This window comes from Sphaerodactylus townsendi, linkage group LG04 (genome assembly GCF_021028975.2).
Source record: "Sphaerodactylus townsendi isolate TG3544 linkage group LG04, MPM_Stown_v2.3, whole genome shotgun sequence".
Lineage (NCBI taxonomy): Eukaryota > Metazoa > Chordata > Lepidosauria > Squamata > Sphaerodactylidae > Sphaerodactylus > Sphaerodactylus townsendi.
The window spans coordinates 4,455,306-4,477,002 of NC_059428.1; the positions used below are offsets into that span (position 1 = coordinate 4,455,306).

Sequence of the window (21,697 nt, forward strand, 5' to 3'; positions counted from 1 at the left end):
CTCCTTCATGTGAGCTCCCAAAGGCACCTGGTGGGCCACTGCGAGTAGCAGAGAGCTGGACTAGATGGACTCTAGTCTGATTCAGCAGGCTCTTTCTTATGTTCTTAAATTTAAATTATAAATAAGTAAAATAAACGCAGGCGCCATACTGGGGATTGCCTCTCTGTCCATTTGCAAAGCAACCTTTTGCTTTGACTTGCGTCAAGCACTGTTTGAATTCCGGTTGCTCCCTTTCCAGGAAGGTGCCGATGCTTTTCCCCCCTTCATATCCGCTAATGGAAGGTGTTCTTCACTGTTCGATGCAAAGGCATTCACAGAAGCCATGGGGAAAGGCCAACCCATTGGAGCCAGGGTAGAGGAATTATTTATGATGTCTGAATGGGGCATCACCCAAGAGAAGCTTTCACTATTAATTGCCCTGCTTATAGAGCAAAGTGCATCTGAGCTAGAACTTACCAATCTCTCTCTCTCTCTGCCTATGTTAGGAGTTAGCACGAATCCCCAACCTTTTTGAGCCTGTGGGCACCTTTAAAATTGATACACGGAGTGGTGGGTGCAACTATAAAATGGCTACCGCAGGAGGCGGAGCCAACCACAAAATGGCTGCCACAAGAGGAGGAGCTAGACATAGGTAGACAGCCCAAGAGCGTGAAAGAAGAGGGGTAGTTTATAAACTCCACTTAGAAAACGGCAGCGAGAGAGAATCACCCCAAACTTGTGGCGACAGCTGCTGACAAAACAACATTTTATTTTAATCTTGCCAATCCAATCCAAAACTCTGCTGGGCGAGGGCCCTCATGGCCCCGCCCACTTATATCGAACGCTTTATGGGCAGCTTTATGTTGGCGGGTATTGTGGTGCCCCCACCCCAGAGGTGGGATCCAGCAGGTTCTCACAGGTTCCCGAGAGTAGGTTACTAATTATTTGTGTGTGCCAAGAGGGGGTTACTAATTGGTGATTTTGCCACGTGATTTTTGCCTTAGTTACGCCCCTCCTCTCAGCAGTAGCGCGCAGAACTGGAAGCAGTCTAGCAGGAGGTGTACCAGCGTGCGTGGCAGCCTGCTCCTACGTGCATTCGTTTCCCTCCCAAGGACCGGCGCAGCGGCTGAGTCCTTGCCACTGCCCCGCCCCCGGAATGCCCGGCCACGCCCCCGTTGTGCCCTGCCCAGCCCCATTGGCGCTACGCCACTGTTTGAATCCCACCACCATGGGAACCTGTTAATAAAATTTTTGGATCCCACCACTGCCCCACCCCCACCGGGCGCCACATTGGGGACCCCTGGGCTAACTTGCAGATTGGAGAGCAGATGATGGAAAGCCTTTGTCCTAGGTTGCTTTGGGAGTGTCAGCTGAGAATAGCGACAGGATCTCTCAAGGCTGCTCCTGATCGTAACACCCGGAGTGCGTCCAGGTGAAGTTGACAACCCTGGGTCTCTGGAGGAACCCCAGTGTGAGCCGATCTGCTTGGCCAAGAGGCCTCTTAAGCGTGAACCAGGTGGTAGAACGGTCACAGCGAAGGTGGCAATTCCAATTCTTCCCTGTCATATGCACGGCTGCAGCAGTTGCACGCTTTTGCATCGCATATTTGGCAGAGAGGTACCCCCCCCCCCTCCAAAAGGTGGAAAGCTTGAAAACTGCAACCCGGGGAGAGAAGCGGGGCAAGGTGCCAGGGAATATTGATCTTCGGCTGCACCGAGGAACCTTCCCAGCTGCAAAGCTGACCTCCAGACGGAGCGGCTGCAGAACTCTGATCCCGCTGGTTTGAAAGGCGTGGCTTTAAATCCAGCCAAATGCCCGATAAGAAAAAGTAAACCTCGGGTGTTCTTATTAGGAAGCGAAACAGGAAAAACAGATAAGGAGGCCCAAAGTAGCAGCTGTTAAATACTCTGCGCTTGCGGTGAGGGGACCCCGAGGCTTTGCAGCTTTTCTCCTTGTGCTGCATAGAGTTAGAAGAGACCCCAAGGGCCATCCAGTCCAACCCGCTGCAATGCAGGAACACACAATCAAAGCACTCCTGACAGATGTTCATCCAGCCTCTGTTTAAAAACCTCCAAAGAAGGAGACTCCACCACACTCTGAGGCTGTGAATTCCACTGACGAACAGCTCTTACTGTTGGGAAGTTTTTCCTGATGTTTAGGTGGAATCTCTTTTCCTTCACATTGAACTCATTCCTCGTGGTCCGAGTCTCTGGAGCAGCAGAAAAGAAACTCGCTCCGTCACCAACATGACATCCCTTCAAATATTTAAACATGGCTATTATGTCACCTCTTAACCTTCTCGTCAACAAACTGAACATCCCCAGCTCCCTAAGTGTCTCCTCGTAGGGCATGGATTCCAGACCCTTGATCATTTTTGTTGCCCTCCTCTGGACCCGTTCCAGCTTGGTCAATATCCTTCTTGAATTGCGGTGCCCAGAACTGGACACAGTATTCCAGGTGAGGTCAAACCAATGCAGAATAGAGAGGTACAATTACATCCCTCAATCTAGACACTATACTGCTATTGATACAGCCCAGAATCGCATTGGCTTTCTTCGCTGCCGCATCACACTGCTGACTCATGTTCAGTTTGTGATCTACTATCATATAGCTGACAATTGGCATTATTTTCCTAGGAACTGTTCACTGAGAACGCTACATCTCTGCCTTATAATTTATTTTTTATCTCCTTATTTTTTATGGCTTATTTTTCATTCATGTAGATTAGGAATCCCCAACGTGGGGCCCGTGGGCACCAGGGTATTCTCTGATACCCTTTCTGGCACCCACCAAGTGTTTTTAGGAAGTGAGTGTCATTCAGAAAGGGTTCTGCCCAGCACGGCTTTTGATTGACGATTGGAGATTTGATTGCTGGTGCAGATTTTAAAAAAATGTTGCTTTGGCAGCTACTGTCCCCACTGCTCAAGGATCTTCACTGGGGTGCTGTGTGGTTTCCGGGCTGTATGGCCGTGTTCTAGCAGCATTCTCTCCTGACGTTTCGCCTGCATCTGTGGCTGGCATCTTCAGAGGATCTGAACACGGCCATACAGCCCAGAACACGGCCATACAGCTAGAAGAAGGAGGAGGAGGAGGGGGAGGAGGAGGAGGAGTTTGGATTTATATCCCCCCTTTCTCTCCTGCAGGAGACTCAAAGGGGCTTACGATCTCCTTGCCCTTCCCCCCTCACAACAAACACCCTGTGAGGTAGGTGGGACTGAGAGAGCTCCGAGAAGCTGTGACTAGCCCAAGGTCACCCAGCTGGCATGTGTGGGAGTGCGCAGGCTAGTCTGAATTCCCCAGATAAGCCTCCACAGCTCAGGCGGCAGAGCTGGGAATCAAACCCAGTTCCTCCAGATTAGATACACAAGCTCTTAACCTCCTACGCCACTGCTGCTCCACAGCTAGAACACCGCCATACAGCCTGGAAATCACACAGCACCCCAGTGATTCCGGCCGTGAAAGCCTTCGACAATGCATTGATCTTCACTGTGTTACTGAAATAAAGCTGAGGCCGCCATTTTACGGCCTGCTCTGCCTCCGGTGGCAGCGCCATTTTGTGTCTGTGCCTATTGGGCCATGTCAGAATTCCAAATCTGGTCACAGGCTGAAAAAGGTTTTCTCCAGGAGAACTGGCCTCTGTTGCCTACAGTAGCATGGTGTAATGGTTAAGGGCAGGTGCGCTCTAATCTGGAGAACCGGGTTTGATTCCCCGCTGTGCCACTTGAACTGTGGAGGCTTATCTGGTGTACTAGACTAGCTTGTGCACTCCAACACATGCCAGCTGGGTGACCTTGGCCTAGTCACAGTTCTTCGGAGCTCTCTCAGCCCCACCCTCCTCACAGGGTGTTTGCTGTGAGGGTGGGAAGGGAAAGGAGATTGTCAGCCCCTTTGAGTCTCCTTACAGGAGAGCAAGGGGGGATATAAATCCAACTCTTCTTCTGGTACTCTTCTTCTTTATCTGTAGCTTTTAGAATCCCTTGCGAAACAAAGCATCTTGCTCTGACTTTCATTTTTTTACAAATTGGTTTCCAGCTCCCCCAGCGGTAACCTTGACAATATGTGGCGTCAGATGGTTTTCCCGTTGAGCAAGACAGACGCGGCCCCTGTTGAGACAAGAAGCGTCGACGTTCCTTGGGGCGGGCAGTGGGGGAGGGCCGATTTGCTGTGACCCACAGAGCCTTCCGTTTAGGATCGCCAACCCTGGTTGGGGAAAACCCTGGCGATTCAGGGGGTGCAGCCTGGGAAGGCTGAGTTTTGGCATGGGAAGGAATCTCAACCAGGGATAATACCCTCATACGCCCTCCCGAGTCCGCTCTCGAAAGCTCGCAATCCAAAAAACCTCGTAGGTTTCTGAATTGCGACTGACTCAAATCTAGCTGTGCTAATAAACAGCATCGTCTAAATTTCCCACTTGTGCCTCTCTTACCTGCTCTCAAAAAAACCCTCGGATAGTTATGTGTCCTATTTTCCCCGAGGTGCGTATGTGTTTTGTGCACACAGCTGAGCGTGGCTTGTCGGAGCCGCTGGCTGCTTACTGAGCGTGTGATTGGATCACACGGGTTCGTATCATTCCCTTTCGCAACTCAGGTGTCTTGTCGGCGTGAGGTTCGAGGACGCCCCGCTTGCGGAAGGCGCTTGCCGATTGCTGAGTCACTCTCCTCGTGAGCGGAGGGGGTCTCTCTTTTCCCTCTTCGGGGAGCGACAGGTGTCTGTTTAATGGGCAATTTCCCCCGCTGCTTGGTTCAGCTCTTCAAATGGAAACCCTGACAATGTGTTCGAAATGGTTCACAAGAATGTCCGCCTCGTAGCGATAGCCCTTAGTAGCACTACTATTTAGAAAGTGGCTCGATCAAAGCTGCTGAGGTGTGATTTTAAAAAATGGGCAAAAAGCCAGTGGTGCAAACGAGGAGAATTTTTTATTACCTAGTTTTGTTTTGTTTTTAAAAATCCTTATGAAAATCTGTTAGTCCTTCGGGGCTTCTACCGTGAGAATGCGAGATCAAAAACTTTTGGCCACGAGAGCAGAGATTCGTGCAGGGCTACAACAGGCAACCTCTTCTAGGCTCATAGGAGAATATAGTTTTCCTGTGCCCCCGCAGACAGGTTGGAACGTCTGCTTTGTTGACACTGGCTTTAATCAAGCTGGCTTGAGTTCTGCTTCTCCTCCTTGACCTCAACCGTGGTTGTTCTATAAATGCTGGAGACGATATGTGGAAATAGCTGGATAATCCTGGCTAAGACTTGTCAGCCAAGGAAGTGTCTGTTGGCCGTCTTAAGCTTTAGGGCACTTAAGAGGCCATTGTCCCTGCTACTTGGTTGAAGAGAAACTTGGCAGTGTGGAATATAAAACCACATGGAGGGAGCTTCTGGCTTGCCCACTCCCTCCTGTTGAGTGTCCAAGTGACTCTGTAGTGAGTTAGAGTGTCCAACTCCAGTTTGTTGTTGCCTTCTACTGGGTGGTCTGCGTTCAGGTCTGCGTTCAAATCCCGGTCTTCAGGGCAAGTGGTTTGCTGTTGTGGAAGCAAAGTGAGTTTCCTGCAAAGATAGCTGTGGCTAACTATTTCCTCCATATGTAAAGTAAATACTTGCCACTAAGGTTAGACCAGGTTTTAGCAGATAGAAAGCCTTTATTGGCATAGACAACAGTACAACAATAATAAAAACGGATTAACAAGCATATACAATACAGGAAATAAATGTTGGGTCGAAGGAAATCTACTGGCGTTTAGTAATTTCCAGGAGAAAGCCTGCCACTATCATACAGAGAGAAGGATCAGGGTTGTCCAACAAGTAGTGTAATCTAATTAAATCGGGGAGATGGGGTAAATGTAAAGGAGTAAGATTCACATACTTGGATCTGATTTCCTTGAATCTGAGACAGTGTAGTAATTGGAAGACCAGGTTTTATAAACAGGGCTAAAAGCCAGCCTAGAGGGGGTTGGCCCCTTTCTATGCTCTTGAGCAGGGGTCTTCAAACCGTGGCCCTCCAGATGTTCATGGACTACAATTCCCATCAATCCCTGCCAGCATGGCCAAGTGGTAGGGCTCATGGGAATTGTAGTCTATGAACATCTGGAGGGCCATAGTTTGAAGACCCCTGCTCTTGAGTCTCCATTGACTGTTATATAAAATTAGCAATAAAGCCCGTTGTGTGACAAAATGCAACAGGCTCTAGAAGAGTGTGAGTCGTCGGTAATATGTTTTGTATGCGCCTGTGCGGCCTCTCCTTGCCCCTCCTGTGCCTGTGAGTCGTCGCCAGTATGCCTTGCTTTTTATAAAAACAGATGGAATGCAGAGTCCCGCTTTTACCTGAAAAAGGGGGCCGTGGGCTGTCAGCTGTGGGTTGGGACATTCCTGAAGATTTTGGGGGTACAGCCAAAAGGAGACCACCAAGGAAGGCTGTGCAGAGGATGGCAATGGGCAAACCCACCTCTGCTTCTCAGATCTTGGGAGCTAAGTGCAGCCAGTGCTTGGATGAGAGACCACCAAGGAAGGCTCTGCAGAGGAAGGGAACAGCAAACCCATCTCTGCTTCTCACTTGCCTTGAAACCTCCTTCCTGGTATTGCAATATGTCGGCTGTGACTTAGTTTGGAGAGGAGACGTCTGAGGGGGGATATGATGGAAGTCTATAAAATTATGCATGGGGTAGAAAATGTGGACAGAGAGAAATTTTTCTCTCTTTCTCACAATACTAGAACCAGGGGGCATTCATTGAAAATGCTGGGGGGAAGAATTAGGACTAATAAAAGGAAACACTTCTTCACGCAACGTGGGATTGGTGTTTGGAATATGCTGCCACGGGAGGTGGTGATGGCCACTCACCTGGATAGCTTTAAAAAGGGCTTGGACAGATTTATGGAGGAGAAGTCGATCTATGGCTACCAATCTTGATCCTCCTTGATCTGAGGTTGCAAATGCCTTAGCAGACCAGGTGCTCGGGAGCAGCAGCAGTAGAAGGCCATTGCTTTCACATCCTGCACGTGAGCTCCCAAAGGCACCTGGTGGGCCACTGCGAGTAGCAGAGAGCTGGACTAGATGGACTCTGGTCTGATCCAGCAGGCTAGTTCTTATGTTCTTATGACTCCACTTTCCACATAAACATAGGCTGGTGCTAGAAGGCTCCAAGCCAGGATGTGGGGGGGACTGAATAGGATGCAAACCAGAAGGATAGAAAAGGCTGGCTTTTCCTAGGGCGGGGCTTTCCTGGTCACGTGACTGGCCACTGCTGGAAACAGGATGCTGGACATGATGGTCCCTTATCTCCTCTTGCCTCCTTCCTCTCCTTCCCCTTTAATTTCCTCCTCACCCTTGGTAAGCGTGTGCATTTCTGCCCCTCACTGACTCCCTGGACTGTGTTGGAACAAGGCTGGGTATAACGGGCTTTGAGGAGGCTGGAGAGGAGGGTAAGAAATTTTGCATCCACGCATGCCTCCAACCAGGTGAGCTTTCAGGTTTGGATCCTCTGGTTTCTCAGACTGAATGCGTTGGCAAGCGATATTCCCTCAGCGGTGAGGACAACATACTTTGTACATGCTCAGATGCTTTGTCTGCATGATAGCAATGTCGGATCCCTGGCTGTTTTAAGATTGGTGTCTCTCGCACTGAGTCGTACCTTAAGGGTTGCCTTCTCCCATATGGGTCATACCTCAAGGATGAACTTCTCCTATATGAACCTACCTGTACATTTTGGTTGGAGGCCCTTCTTTGGGTATCCATCATCTGAGAGTAGAAGCATAGCAGTCTGAGAGGTTGCTGCTTAGCCTTGGAAGGTTTTCGTCTGACAAGGTTGGCGGGACGCCCAGATTGGGGAGTGTTTCCAGTATCTGCAGTTTCTAGTATCTGTATCTTCTGTTTCTCCTGCCTGTCTGTGTGAAACTGTTTCAATGTGGTTTTCGGATGGGAACTACAGGTGTTTATCTAACTTTGGCGGGAACTGGGGGGGGAGCCCGTAAAAGAGGCTGTGCGAACGTTGGGAGGTCAGTTCCTGCATTGCGTGTGATCGACTTAGAATGCCAGATCAATAAAGAACTTGAAAAGTTACTTTTGGCCTGGACTTTACTGGTTCCTTACAAAAATATCTTCTTGGTCATGGCACCAAAATATTGGCATTCCCCCCCGATTGATATCTGTCTGTCTGCCTCTTATCACTTTCTTTTGCCAGTAGGTGAAGACTTTTTAATTTTGTTTGGCATATCCCTGGGGACTGTTGTTGGCTCTGGTCCTTGGTTGTGTTTTGTCCCGTACATATCAAATTATTTTATATGCGCTTTAGTTTAAATGCTGTTTTATCATTGGAAAGTTTTGATCTTCGCCGCCTCGGAGAAGACCCTATTAGGACAGAAAGGCAGCGTAAACATGTTTCTAATAAAGAAGAACAAGCTCTTAATTCACAAATCTCGCTAACATTTTATCCACCGAGTAGCATCCGTTGAAGGATTTTTTGTGATTCTGTTTGGGAGCACTGCCAGATTTTCTGCTGGTTGGAAACGTTTTCTTCTAACATAGCCTGCTGGTATCTTAGGAGAGATGTGGAAACGAGTGTCCGTACAGCCATATAACTGCGTGGGTTTGGCTATCTTGCTGGGAATAGGATCCGCAATATTGGTACTGACCGGGTTGGCCAAAGCGGCATTTGGCGTGTAATCTCAGTCTCGGTACACGCTGCCTCCCGAAATAGATTGGGTTTCTGCCACAGTGGCTCGGATAACGTTTGTTCCCAAATTTGCATCCTGTCGTTCAGAACTCTGGTGTCATCCTTATCGGGAAGGCGCTGCCTTTCTGCTGAATGAAACGGGCTGTCAAGAAACTGAAAGAATGTTGTGTCCCTCTGGCAAATCCAGGCGGCACGTTGACAAGAAGGAATCCTATTAGAGTGGCGAATATCTATTTATACAGTGATTTGGTAAGCCTTGTTTATACACAGCAGTCGCATTGTGTGTAAAAATGGAACAGATTCCTTGCAGAATTGGGATCCTTGACAGTCCTGCCCAGCCAGTGAGGTTACTGGCGCCCAGTCGAGAACTGGTGTGGTGTCGCTGATAGAGGGCTGATTTAGGACTCTGGACTCGAATCCCCACTTCTACTGCGGGAGCTCACTGAAGGACCTTGGGCCCGTGACAAACACTCAGCCTGGTCTACCTCAGAGGTTTGTTGTGAGAAAATGGGGCAGGAGGAACACTGTTCTGAAAGCCGCTTTGAGTCCCAAGTGGGGAAAAAATCAGGATAGGGAAAGGGAAAGGGAAGTGACACCCGCGAAATCTTCACGTCTTACCGAAATTTTGTTTGCTTGTCGAACAGACGCATCTCCGTGTTTTTTTTAAATCACATTAACCATTCTGCCAGTTTGCTATCTGCAATTTATTATAGTACAAAACTCCAGGGGAATCTCCTTGTATGTAAGGTTACGGCAAGATGTGATTTCTTTCCCCACCCGGACCGCTCGTGGTTCTGCTGACTTCTGTGCTGTTTCAGCCTGAAACCCAATTTCCTGTCTGATTCGGCTGACCGTTATCCTAACGAGAAGAAGACTTGGATTTCAACACAGTTGACCTGGAAGGGAGGAGGCAGCAATTCCTTCAATGCTGTGTTGTAGGTCAGGCCAAGAGTGAGTGCCTTGCTTGCTGAAGGTTATCCATCAAGTTTTTGTGGCAGCGTGGGGATTTAAACTGAGACCTCCCAGAGTTTAGCCTGACCGCTCCACCTGCTGCACACCACTGTCTGTGTTGCACCCTGTATCATCATCATCATCATCATCATCATCATCATCATCATCATCATCATCATCATCATCATCATCATCATCATCATCATCATTATTACTACTACTACTGCTACTACTACTACTACTACTACTACTACTACTACTACTACTACTACTACTACTCAGGGCGGTGAACAAAACAGATAGAGCACAAATAAAATCCATAATATCAAGATTTAAATAATCATTAAATAGTGACTCTATATGTTAAAATCAACCCCATTAAAAGGCAGCGTCCTAATATCAAATGTACCGATGGCGTCCTACTAATAGATCCCCTGAGAAGAAAGGGGAGGGGGGGGCGGCAGGGTCCACAGATGTTATAAAAGGGGGGGGGCATCAGCGGCCGGACTCCCCAAAGGCCCGGTGGAACAGCTCCGTCTTGCAGGCCCTGCGAAATTCATTAAGATCCCGCAGGGCCCGCGTAGCTGGAGATGGAGCATTCCACCAGGCAGGGGCCAGAGCTGTAAAAGCTCTGGCCCGGGTGGAGGCCAGCCGCATCATTGAGGGGCCAGGGATCACCAGCAAATTGGCCTCTGTGTGTTGTCTTGTTTTTACCCTGTATGTTGGCTGCCCCTGTATCTCGGAAGAGGAACTTGGAATCAATCAAATGCATTTCACGACAGGCATGGTGATCCCTGGAGCTCTTTCAGTAAGAACACCTCATTAACAGAACTCTGTTGTTTTTTTTAACCTATCACACAATTTGCGACCTGTTAGTCTGCAATGCCGTTGTGAGAAAAAAAGTCAAGTTCCCCGTAGACCCTCGCCAGAGCCAAGGAAACGGAGGATTCACGTTTGCCTGGTCGGCTGTCTCAGATTATTTTTTTTCGTGCAAGCTCCGTAATGAGAAATTCCAGTCATAATTGTTTCCCCCTCCCTACCTAATTTTTCTGGCTAAGCTGCCAGGCCAGAAGTTAATACGGTGACAAATGTATTGTGTGTGTGAGGGGAGCAGAAGACAGTTTTAATTAACGAACACTTAACCTTGTCCTCCGTTTTACTCTGCACAAAAAGCTTTAAAAAAAAAAACCTTCTACGGCCGCAAGGAGACATAGAGTCAAATGCAGGGAAATTTCTATGCGGCATAGTGTGGCGTAGCAGTTGCTGGACTAGACCCTGGGAGATCTGGGTTCAAGTTCCTGCAGCGCCGTGAAGCGGGCTGAGTGCCCTTGGGCCAGTTGAAAATGCTATCTTGCAGGGTTGTTGTGAGAAAGAGTTCGGTAGGCCTCCTGGATCTTCTTGGACGGAAGGTGGGATGAAAATGCAGTAGGCGGACAACGCAGGCCAGCCTGATCTTGCCAGCTCTCGGAAGCTAAACAGGGTCTGCCCAGGTTAGACTTTTTGGATGGGAGACCACCAAAGAAGTCCAGGGTTGCTGGGGAGGGAAGAGCCCCATTATTGCCAGTGAAGAATGAACGTGGCTGGTATTTCTAATTTTGCTTCTCCATTTAGAATAGAGCTGGAATCAGAGGTGGGATCCAGCAGGTTCTCACAGGTTCCCGAGAGTAGGTTACTAATTATTTGTGTGTGCCGAGAGGGGGTTACTCATGGGCTGATTTTGCCACGTGATTTTTGCCTTAGTTACAGCAGTGGTGGGATCCATTAGTAACCCCCTCTCGGCACACACAAATAATTAGTAACCTACTCTCGGGAACCTGTGAGAACCTGCTGGATCCCACCTCTGGCTGGCAGAGACTCTGCCGGCTGATGGGGCGGGGCTGAGGGGAGGGGAGTGATTCTCCACCACTCACGTGACCAACTGGAATGCACCTGTGGACATGTGACCCCCACATGTTCCTGTGAGCGCTCTGCTCCCCTCCGTTTTGGCCTCACAACAATTCTGTGACGTTGGCTTGGCTGAGAGTGTGTGACTGGCGCACACACAAGTGTGTGACTGGCGCAAAGTTACCCAGCAAGCTGCGGCGGCAAAGCGGGGATTCAAACCCGGGACTCTCTTGTTTCTAGACCAGCGTTCTAGCTACTGCACTGGCTGGAAGCCTGGCCTACCTTATAGGGTGGTTGTGGGGATGAAATGGCAGAAGGACAGGTGATCTTGCGGTACTCTGAGCATCCCGAGGAGAAAACAGTTAAATGAACAAGAACAGGCTTGAATTGGCCCGGAGCTCATTAAGGAGGGCTTTGAGTGACAGCTCTCTGATAAAATTTTGCAAACACTCCAGCCGTAGCCAAAGATTTATTTTTGGCACTTCTGATTTGCTCCCCAGCGCGGGAGATGGAAAGTAATCTTCTGGTGAGTAGATAAAAACGGCAAGTGTGTGTGTGTGTGTTTCCCCCTGTGCGCACAATTATCCAAACCCTTAATAGGCCTCTGAGTAGTGTTAATGTTGTTGTTAGCTATGCAGAAATGCAGCTGGCTAATTGCCTGTGGGTTTGTGTGCCTCTTCTGAACAGGATGAATTTGCCAGCATGTTGTGCTTGTGTGTGTGTGTGTGTGTGTGTGTGTGTTTGCGCGCGTGCAATTTTAAAGGTAGATTTCAAATTTGCAACAGATGTGAGAAGCCTTTCGCATACTTAGTGTTCCCCCCCACCTTTTTCCTTTTGCAGAAAAAATATTACATATAATTTATACCTGAGCGTAGGCACTACTATCTTTTGACAAGAAAGGTTTCCCAAATCCTTTGCAGTTGTGTGACCCATCCTAACTTGCCAGTTTGACGGGAAGATTTCCTTACGTTTTAAAAACTGCTCGCCGACCGTAGGATTTAAGTCTGACCTTAGTAACTTGCAAATACGAGCCCGGCAGCTGTTGACAGATCTGCCATGAAATTCCTTTTATCTTGTGGAAAAATGGCTGTCTGGCCATTGCAGAAAAAGCAACATTTACATCGCAGCCTTTGAAGAGATAATTGATAATTGAGGACCAATAGCTTTGTGGTCTGCAAACACGTCTGTCAAACATGTCTATCAAACGGGCACACTGGGTGGATGTGGAGTTCTTTTCCTAACGGCTGGCCCAATTTGCCCTGCTGCAAGGTATTTTAACCTCTTGGTGGCATCTTGAAATCTCCCACAAGGACCAAGTTCCCCTGGATAAAATGGTGACTTTGGAGGGTATGTAATTCTGTGCGTCGGGATATGATTCGGGCCATTGGGGTTGCCAAGGCTATTGGCGAGATTTCGTAAGAAGGTATAAAATTTCAAAAGATCGCGATAGGTTGGGAAAGTGACCTGAAACTTATAAAGTGAAATTCAGCAAAAGACAAAGGGGCAGGTTTTGAACAAAGTGGTTCCAAATTCATACACGGGAACGGGACCTTAACTAAGATGCAATTCCAAGATGAATGGCGCTTGGCCAGGTGATGATCTGGTGAGATCAGGCTAGCGTGGACTATCCAGGTCAGGGGGAAACCACAAATATCTGCAAAATCTGAGCCAGCCTGGCGTAGTGGTTAAGAGCAGGTGCACTCTAATCTGGAGAACAGGGTTTGATTCCCTGCTCTGCCATTTCAGCTGTGGAGACTTATCTGGTGAACCAGATTAGCTTGTGTACTCCAACATATGCCAGTTGGGTGACCTTGGACTAGTCACAGTTCTTCAGAGCTCTCTCAGCCTCACTCATCTCATAGGGTGTTTGGGGGGGGGGGGAGGGAAAGGAGATTGTAAGCCCCTTTGAGCCTCCTTACAGGAGAGAAAGCAGGGATATAAATCCAAACTCTTCTTCCTCTTCTTCTATTATTATTATTAAATTGTTTACCCCCCCCCCCCCCCGAGTTATGGATTTACTTGGTTGGTTCTGGAGACAGAATCAAAACTGAAGCTGAAATTGTTTTTCTGTTCCCTTTCTGAAATGATAAACCAAAAATTGTTCTGGGGTTGTTGTTTTTTTGCATGTTCAACATTTCTCTGTTAAAAATTTAAAATTCTTTTGTATTTCTTCAGTTTCGAGAAAATCCAGTTGACTTTCTAGTTGTTTGATCTTTAAGACTTCCTTGTGTGTGAGGTTTTAGGTTCTTCTAAAACATTTTAATTGTTCTGTTATTCTGTTCATCTTTTGACGTACATCTTTTGTTCTGCTTCGATGCTATGGGAATCAGTGTTCCTCTTATTATGCCTTGCTCACTTTCTCTGTTTTGTTGATTTAAAAAACATGCCCTCCGTATTGTTAATTGTAAACAATTCCCCTAAATCTTCTGTGTATTTTTCCTCAACTTCCTTTTGTTGCATAAGATTATCGTGTGATCTCCAGTTTCTTCCACTTCTGTTCACTCTCAATATTACTACTAATGGATTGCGGTCTGCAAAAGTCTGTGATTGTATTTTGGTCTTCTCAGTATTCGTAAGCAGGGTCTTGGTTACTCAGCACCTCAATTCTGGAACATGAATGATGCTGGTAAGAACATTAGGTATAGTCTGTTGTTCCAGGATTTTTATTATGCCGCAGATCACTGGATTCATTAAGACCATTATTTTTATATGTCTCCTCTTACATGGTGGAAGGGATGATGAAGAAGAAGAGTTTGGATTTATATCCCCCCTTTCTCTCCTGGAGGAGACTCAAAGGGGCTTACAATCTCCTTGCCCTTCCCCCCTCACAACAAACACCCTGTGAGGTAGGCGGGGCTGAGAGAGCTCCGAGAAGCTGTGACTAGCCCAAGGTCACCCAGCTGGCGTGTGTGGGAGTGCACAGGCTAATCTGAATTCCCCAGATAAGCCTCCACAGCTCAGGTGGCAGAGCTGGGAATCAAACCCGGTTCCTCCAGATTAGATACACGAGCTCTTAACCTCCTACGCCACTGCTGCTCCTGCTGGATCAGACCAGTGAGGGTCCATCTAGTCCAGCATCCTGTCTCACACAGTGGCCAACTAGTTCCTCTGGAGGTCCACCAACAGGGCTTAGAAGCTGAGGCCTTCATAAGAATCTCAGAAGATCCCTGCTTGATCAGACCAGTGAAGGTCCATCTACTCCAGTGGTTCTCAACCTTCCTAATGCCACAACCCTTTAATATAGTTCCTCATGTTGTGGTGACCCCCAACCGTAAAATTGGTATATATAAAATATAAAATACCATTTTCCAGTGGTCTTAGGCGACCCCTGTGAAAGAATCGTTTGACTCCCAAAGGGGTCACGACCCCCACGTTGAGAACAACTGATCTAGTCCAACATCCTGTCGCACTGAGTGGCCAACCAGTTCCTCTGGAGGGCCAACAACAGGGCTCAGAGGCCGAGACCTTCCCCTGGGAGTCAGCGATTGACTGCTTCTGAATATGGACTTTCCTTTTAGTCACCCTGGCTAGTAGCCGCTGAGAGAACTATCTGCCATAAATCTGTCCACCTTCTTTTAATACTGTAATCGATGATCTGATATGGAGCTACAAATGATGCCGGTGATAACGTTGTTCCAGTGACCTCTGTGGATAAGAATTGAATTCTGTGAACGCGTGGAGAGACGTGGGAGGCCTGCCACCCCCATTGGTTGTGCCCTCTAGTAGGCTTTCTATTACCATGTTTCCCCGAATATAAGACAGTGTCTTATATTAATTTTTGCTCCCAAAGATGCGCTATGTCTTATTTTCAGGGGATGTCTTATTTTTTTGTGTTCTGTTCGTCAGGCATGCTTCCAAACAAAAACTTTGCTATGTCTTACTTTCGGGGGATGCCTTATATTTCGCACTTCAGCAAAACCTCTACTATGTCTTATTTTTCGGGGATGTCTTATATTAGGGGAAACAGGGTAGTACTAATTTGTGGTCCATGTTGAGACCTTTTCTATCAGGCATGGTTTAAATATCGGGGATGATGCTACCGTGGCCCAATGCCCAGCTGGTTGTCGTTTTCCTTTTTCATTCATTCATTCATTCATTCATTCATTCATTCATTCATTCATTCATTCATTCATTCATTCATTCATTTGTTGGATTTATAGGCCGCCTCACCCCTGAAGGGCTCGAGGTGGTTCACAACATAGCAGTTCTCTAAGACAGCAACCAATACAAATAAAACTTGCATTGCAGTATATCGTGTGTGGGGTTTTCACTCTTGAGGACCGTGCTGCGTAGAAAACCAGCTTAGAAATCTCCCAGTTAAATAGATAATGCTGGTAATAGATAATGCTGGTAATAGATAATGCTGGTAATGGCCATCGACCCAACGTCAGCCCCATGTTTAATCTGACTCTTAAGGGATAGGTCCTCTTGTGTGGTCTCACAGTGGGCCACTGATCATCCTTCTTGAGGTCTTTGTATTGGGAGTGTTTCTCATTCCTCATGATGAGTGAAGAACGATGGCTCACTGGAAGAATGCTGCATTTTAACTCCTAACTTTGTATTTATTCTGTTTTATTGTTTGTTGGTGTTGTAAACCGCCCTGAGCCCTCCGGGGGAGGGCGGTATAAAAGTGAAATAAAGAAAGAAAGAAAGAAAGAAAGAAAGAAAGAAAGAAAGAAAGAAAGAAAAAAAGAGCATGCGGAAGGTTCCCAGGTTCAATCCCCAGCATCTCCAATTAAAAGGGCTAAGCAGTAGGTGATGGGAAGGACCTCCGCCTGAGACCCTGGAGGGCCCTGGAAAGGGGCTGTGGCTCAGTGGGAGAGCATCCACATGGCACATAGAAGGTCGCTGGTTCAATCCCCGGCATCTCCAGTTAAAAGGACCAGACAGTGGTTGATGTAAGAAGCCACAGTCGGAGACCCTGGAAGCAGCTGCCAGTCAGAGTAGGCAATACTGACCTCGATTGACCAAGGGTCTGTTAAGACAGCTTCATGTATTTGCTTGTTCGGTGGGAAGTCCAGCTTCTCCTGGGCTGGCAAAGTGGAGAAGGCAAAGTCTCTCAGGTATTTTCCTACCATAGGGTGGGGGTAACAGGGTTGCCAGCTTCCAGTTGGGAAATTCCTGGAGATTTGTGGGTGGAGCCTGGGGAAGGGACAGACTGGTGTGGGATATAATGCTGTAAACCTCCAGCCTCTGAAGCAACCATATCTGATCTCTAGTCTGCTGCAATTCCAGAAGATCTCCAGGCGCCGCCTGGAGCTTGGCAACCTATTTCTGAAGAAGAAGAAGACGAAGAGGAGGAGGATTTGTATCCCACCTTTCTCTCCTGTAAGGAGACTCAAGGTGGCTTACAAGCTCCTTTCCCATTGGTAGAGTTCTGAGAGAACTGTGACTAGCCCACGGTCACCCAGCAGGAATGTAGGAGTGGGAAACACATCTGGCACTTAGGTGGAGGAGTGGGGAGTCAAACCCGGTCCTCCAGATTAGAATCCACCTGCTCTTAACCACGACACCACACTGGCTTTCAGTAGGGTACTAACTTCAGTACCGGTTCAGGCAGGAGCGGACCTTGCAGCTACTCCCCAGATAGGACGTTTCATTGCAAGCTACATATCGCCATGCATGGCCAAATCTGGTCCATGCTGGCAGGGCTGATGGGAATTGTAGTTCGATAACATCTGAGTGCCAGGAAGGTCTTCGTCCACCACTGGATAGGTCGTGGTGAACCTTCAACCTCCAGATGTTATGGACTACAATTCCCATCAGCCCCTGCCAGCATGGCCAGTAATTAGCCATGCTGGCGAAGGCTTAATGAAATTAACAGTTCACAGCATCTGAGCAAATCGTCACCACTGGATAGGCTTTCAGTACAGTATAGATCAGTGATGGCGCCAGAGGTGGCACTCAGAGCCTTCTCTGTGGGCACACACAAACAGAGTTCATCATGTGGAAGGGAAATCCCCCCCACACACACACACATCTAGGCTGGCCTGGGCTGCTGGGCTTGATTATTAGCATTAAACCTAAGATCTAGTTTTGGGGAAGCAGTGTAGGTAACCCTGTTAAGCGCTGTTAAACCCCACTGATTTTCATGCAAAGATCTAAAACACGATCCTTTACCTGAGAGTAAGCTCGGTTGCTGGCAATGCGGCTTGCTTCTGAGTAAACCCTCCTAGGGTCGTGATTCACCCGTTCGAAGAGTTGCATGGTTGCTTCAAAGCAAAGCCAGCAACTACCACCAAGCTTACTCCCGAGTAATGCATGCCTCGGAGCCAACCATTTTTTCTAAACTAAAACCTCAGCATTCAGGTTAAATTGCCGTGTTGGCACTTGGCGATAAATAAGTGGGTTTTGGGTTGCCGTTTGGGCACTCGGTCTCGAAAAGGTTCGCCACCACTGGTATAGATTGTGTCTGATTTACTAGCACAGTGTAGTTTCTGCTTCTCTGCAAAGGCTAAGGAAAGCGCAAAAAGGCGTTTTGTGCTCAATAGCCAGAGTTTAAATTCTGATTCTCCAAAAAACAGCTGGGTGTCTTCTAGGAAATGATGAGGCTGATATACGGTACCAAGGATGCTCTCACTCCTCTACCCTCTCCGAGCCGGTCTTTTCTTTCTTTCTTTCCCTGGTGCACATTGCAAGATGTGAATAATTAATTCCCCCTTGTCATGGTTCCTGTTTTATTTCTGTCTGCGTAACGCTAACCACCCGAGACTTGAATCATTCATAATTCCGTGTTCCTTTGTGGCCGAGCTATAGCCGCCAGAGGAAACCGGCGTTGGAGCATAATATCGAGAGCCCAGAGGCTGTTTGAAAAAGAAAGGGTTGGAAACCCGTTGGGAGTGGCTGTTTGGAACTTTTTTTTTAAAAGCGCGCATGGTTGCTGGAGATGTGGTAAGCAGTGAGTGGAAATGTTTTCTTGGCCTATTTTTTTCCCCCTTGTGGGGTTGGGACGGCGACTGGCTTTTTAAATCCCCATCTTAGATCCACTTCTTGTAGGCACTTATATATTTAGCTATTTATTTCGATTCTGAGCTTGCCTGCGTCAAGGAGGAATGCTGTCGCCTGCGATCGGAGTAATGCCTGTCAGTTAAATGTGGTTTATGCTGATCAGGCGTCCTGCAATATATATTTGACTCGCCTGCCTTGGCAGGGTTTTACTGGGTTTCAGAAAATTGTCTATGTTATATTGCTTCCTTCACACTGTTGGGGTTAGGTGCCACCTAATCAGAACGGGACTGCATTCACTTTTTATAATATCTTCGTTTCAATCGTTAGCTGCTTTGATGGCCCTGGTTGGTCAGAATGGGGGGATATAAATTTTGTAAATAAGTATGTAAAGCATTTAATCCAGTGGAATATTAAGTTTATTGATTTTTCTTGTTATGCTTTCTACTTTTTCTTATGAACAGTAAGATTATGTTAAAGTTTTTGTTTCAGAGGTATATTAAGACAATGTTGTTAGCTAGACTAACATAAAATAAGAGTTATGTAGCTGTCAGATAATAACCTAGAGGGAAAATAATGAGTTCGGAGGAGAAGTCAATGGGGGAAAGGGAGGGGGGCAGTGGTGGGATCCAAACATTTTAGTAACAGGTTCCCATGGTGGTGGGATTCAAACAGTGGTTTGCCATTTCCTGCTTCTGTATACAACTCTGGATTTCTTTGGTGGTCTCCCATCCAAGTTCTAACCAGGGCTGACCCTGCTTAGCTTCTGAGATCTAATGAGATCGTGCTAATGGACTAGGGTCGTGATTCGCCCATTCAAAGTGTTGCACAGTTGCTTCAAAGCAAAGCCACCAACTACCACCAAGCTTACTTCCGAGTAACGCGTGCCTTGGAGCCAACCATTTTTTTCTATACTAAAACCTCAGTATTCAGGTTAAATTGCCATGTTGGCACTTTGCAATAAATAAGTGGGTTTTGGGTTGCAGTTTGGGCACTCGGTCTCGAAAAGGTTCTCCATCACTGGTCTATACTCATTGGGGGAGTGTATGCGTCGAATGCTGAATGTCCCAGACTGAACATTGGGCATCTCCAGGGAAACATTTCAGAGCACAAGTATCCAGACAAGACTCTTCTTTGCCTGGTGTCTTGAGGAGCTCCTTCGAGACAGGGTAGACATCTTTTCCACAAAAGTCCCCTAAAACTTTTGCAGAAGGTTTTTGACCCCTCTCCCCTCCCGTTTGTTCACATGCACTCCCTCGAAACATTTCATGGCTTCCCTGTGGGTTTTTTTCTCTCTTTTTTTGACAATTTGTAGAATTGATGTTTTGAAGATTCGGTGCATGGACTCTCTGTTGCTGTGTGTAATTGAAGCTTCGAAGATTTAACCAATTTTTTTTTTTAAAAAACCCACAAAACTTACGAAAATATAGCGGCGAGGAGTTTGCTTAGAGATGCGCTCAAATGGTGTCGAGGGGGAAGTTTGAGGATGGCCCAGAGGTGTGGAAAACGCGGCAAGAAAGATAAAATGTTTTAAAATGCCTGCACAGCACGGAAAGACATTTTGAAAACGTTTCACACAAAAGAATAACTGTAAATGGGTTGTCAGATAAAACGTTTCCAGGCTAGAAATAAAATGCTTTCGGAACGTAAAGGGGAAAAGACAGTGTGGAACTCCACAGATGAAACATTTTATTCCTTGCCTGAAAATGTTTATAAAGGTTTCTGCGGAGAACCAATAGCTCGACTTGGAACGTGGTTGGTCAGTAGCCGCACTGAAATGTTTGCTCTTCTGCTCAGCAAGGCTACGGTTGTGAGTGATCTTGTTAGAAGAGGGGTCAGCAATCTTTTGTGCACCTCTGGAATTCTGACCCAGGAAGGTGGGGACAGCTCCAAAATGGCTGCCGTAGGAGGCGGAGCCAACCACAAAATGGCTCCCCCAGGAGGCGAAACCAAATGCCAAGGGGAAGCCCAAATGCAGGGGAGAAGAGGTGTAATTTAATCTGGAAAGAGAAACAAAACAAATACCCTGGTAACAGCTTCTCCCAAGCCAATGTTGTTTTAATCTTTGGTGCCCAAGCACCTGGCTCCATCCACTTTATTAAAACCCTTGTGGGCACCAACTAAGATGTTAAGCCTGCGGGGACCTCTAGCATCAACTTGTTCATTCTGCCTCCTTCCCCCAAATACGTGCTCCGGTTGGTAAAGATGCTTATCGAGAAAATTTTGAGAGCATGCCTAGCGACTAAAACCCACCAATTCCTTCTTTCTTGCAGGGGGCAGCCAAGGCCTGATGGACATCTGACGGCTCTCTGGTGACCACGCTGGGAAGAGTATGGTCAAACACCAACCTCTACAGTACTACGAGCCGCAGCTATGTTTGTCGTGTCTGACCGGAATTTACGGTTGCCGTTGGAAACGATACCAGCGGTCACATGATGACACCACGAAGGTAAGTCGGCTGGAACTCCCTGTCTCTGAGCTTGCGGCCGCCATTTTGGAACTGCAGGTTGGTGCCGCCATCTTGGAAGCTCCCAAGTGGCAGAGGAGGGGGCGGAAAAGCAGCCTTGAACGGAAGAAGCGGAGGATTGAGACAGTTAAACCTGAGCGTTGCAAGTTCCTGAAACGTGATCGTTCTGCATATTTGTTGAACCGGGCAGAGGAACTTAGTTACGTTCTGAGGATCTCGTTTTGTTTTCACCAGACGCCATTTTTGCTCGCAGAACTGTGAGCCGCGAAATCATGTATATTACTGGAGTGAAGTCGTTGCTGTCCTTTTCAATAGCTTCAGTGGCAATGTTGGTTTTAAAAGATTGTGCTGAACAGAAAGTCCAACTTTAAAGAGGCAGCTGATGAAATCGATGGGCCGTATTTATTTAATTTATTTACTTACTTCATTGATATCCCACCTCTGTCCCCCGTGGGGGACAGTGAAGGAAAAAAGGGGGGTGCCCTTTTTCCCTGTAACTACTTCACACAACGTGTGATTGGTGTTTGGAATATGCTGCCACGGGAGGTGGTGATGGCCACTAACCTGGATAGCTTTAAAAGGGGCTTGGACAGATTTATGGAGGAGAAGTCGATCTCTGGCTACCAATCTTGATCCTCCTTGATCTCAGAGTGCAAATGCCTTAGCAGACCAGGTGGTCGGGAGCAGCAGCCACAGAAGGCCATTGCTTTCACCTCCTGCATGTGAGCTCCCAAAGGCACCTGGCGGGCCACTGCGAGTAGCAGAGTGCTGGACTAGATGAATTCTGGTCTGATCCAGCAGGCTAGTTCTTATGTTC

General features: G+C 47.5%; 1 protein-coding gene across 4 annotated transcripts in view; it reads left to right on the top strand.

Moving 5' to 3' along the window:
* GDPD5 (glycerophosphodiester phosphodiesterase domain containing 5) overlaps window positions 1-21,697 on the top strand; it is a 152,092-nt gene that overhangs the window by 33,460 nt on the left and 96,935 nt on the right. For all 4 annotated transcript variants that reach the window (XM_048493778.1, XM_048493780.1, XM_048493779.1 and 1 more), the window contains exon 2: window positions 20,687-20,862. In XM_048493778.1, the coding sequence (XP_048349735.1) occupies window positions 20,746-20,862 (117 nt within the window). In that variant the 5' untranslated portion in view covers window positions 20,687-20,745. The remainder of the gene's footprint in view (window positions 1-20,686; window positions 20,863-21,697) is intronic.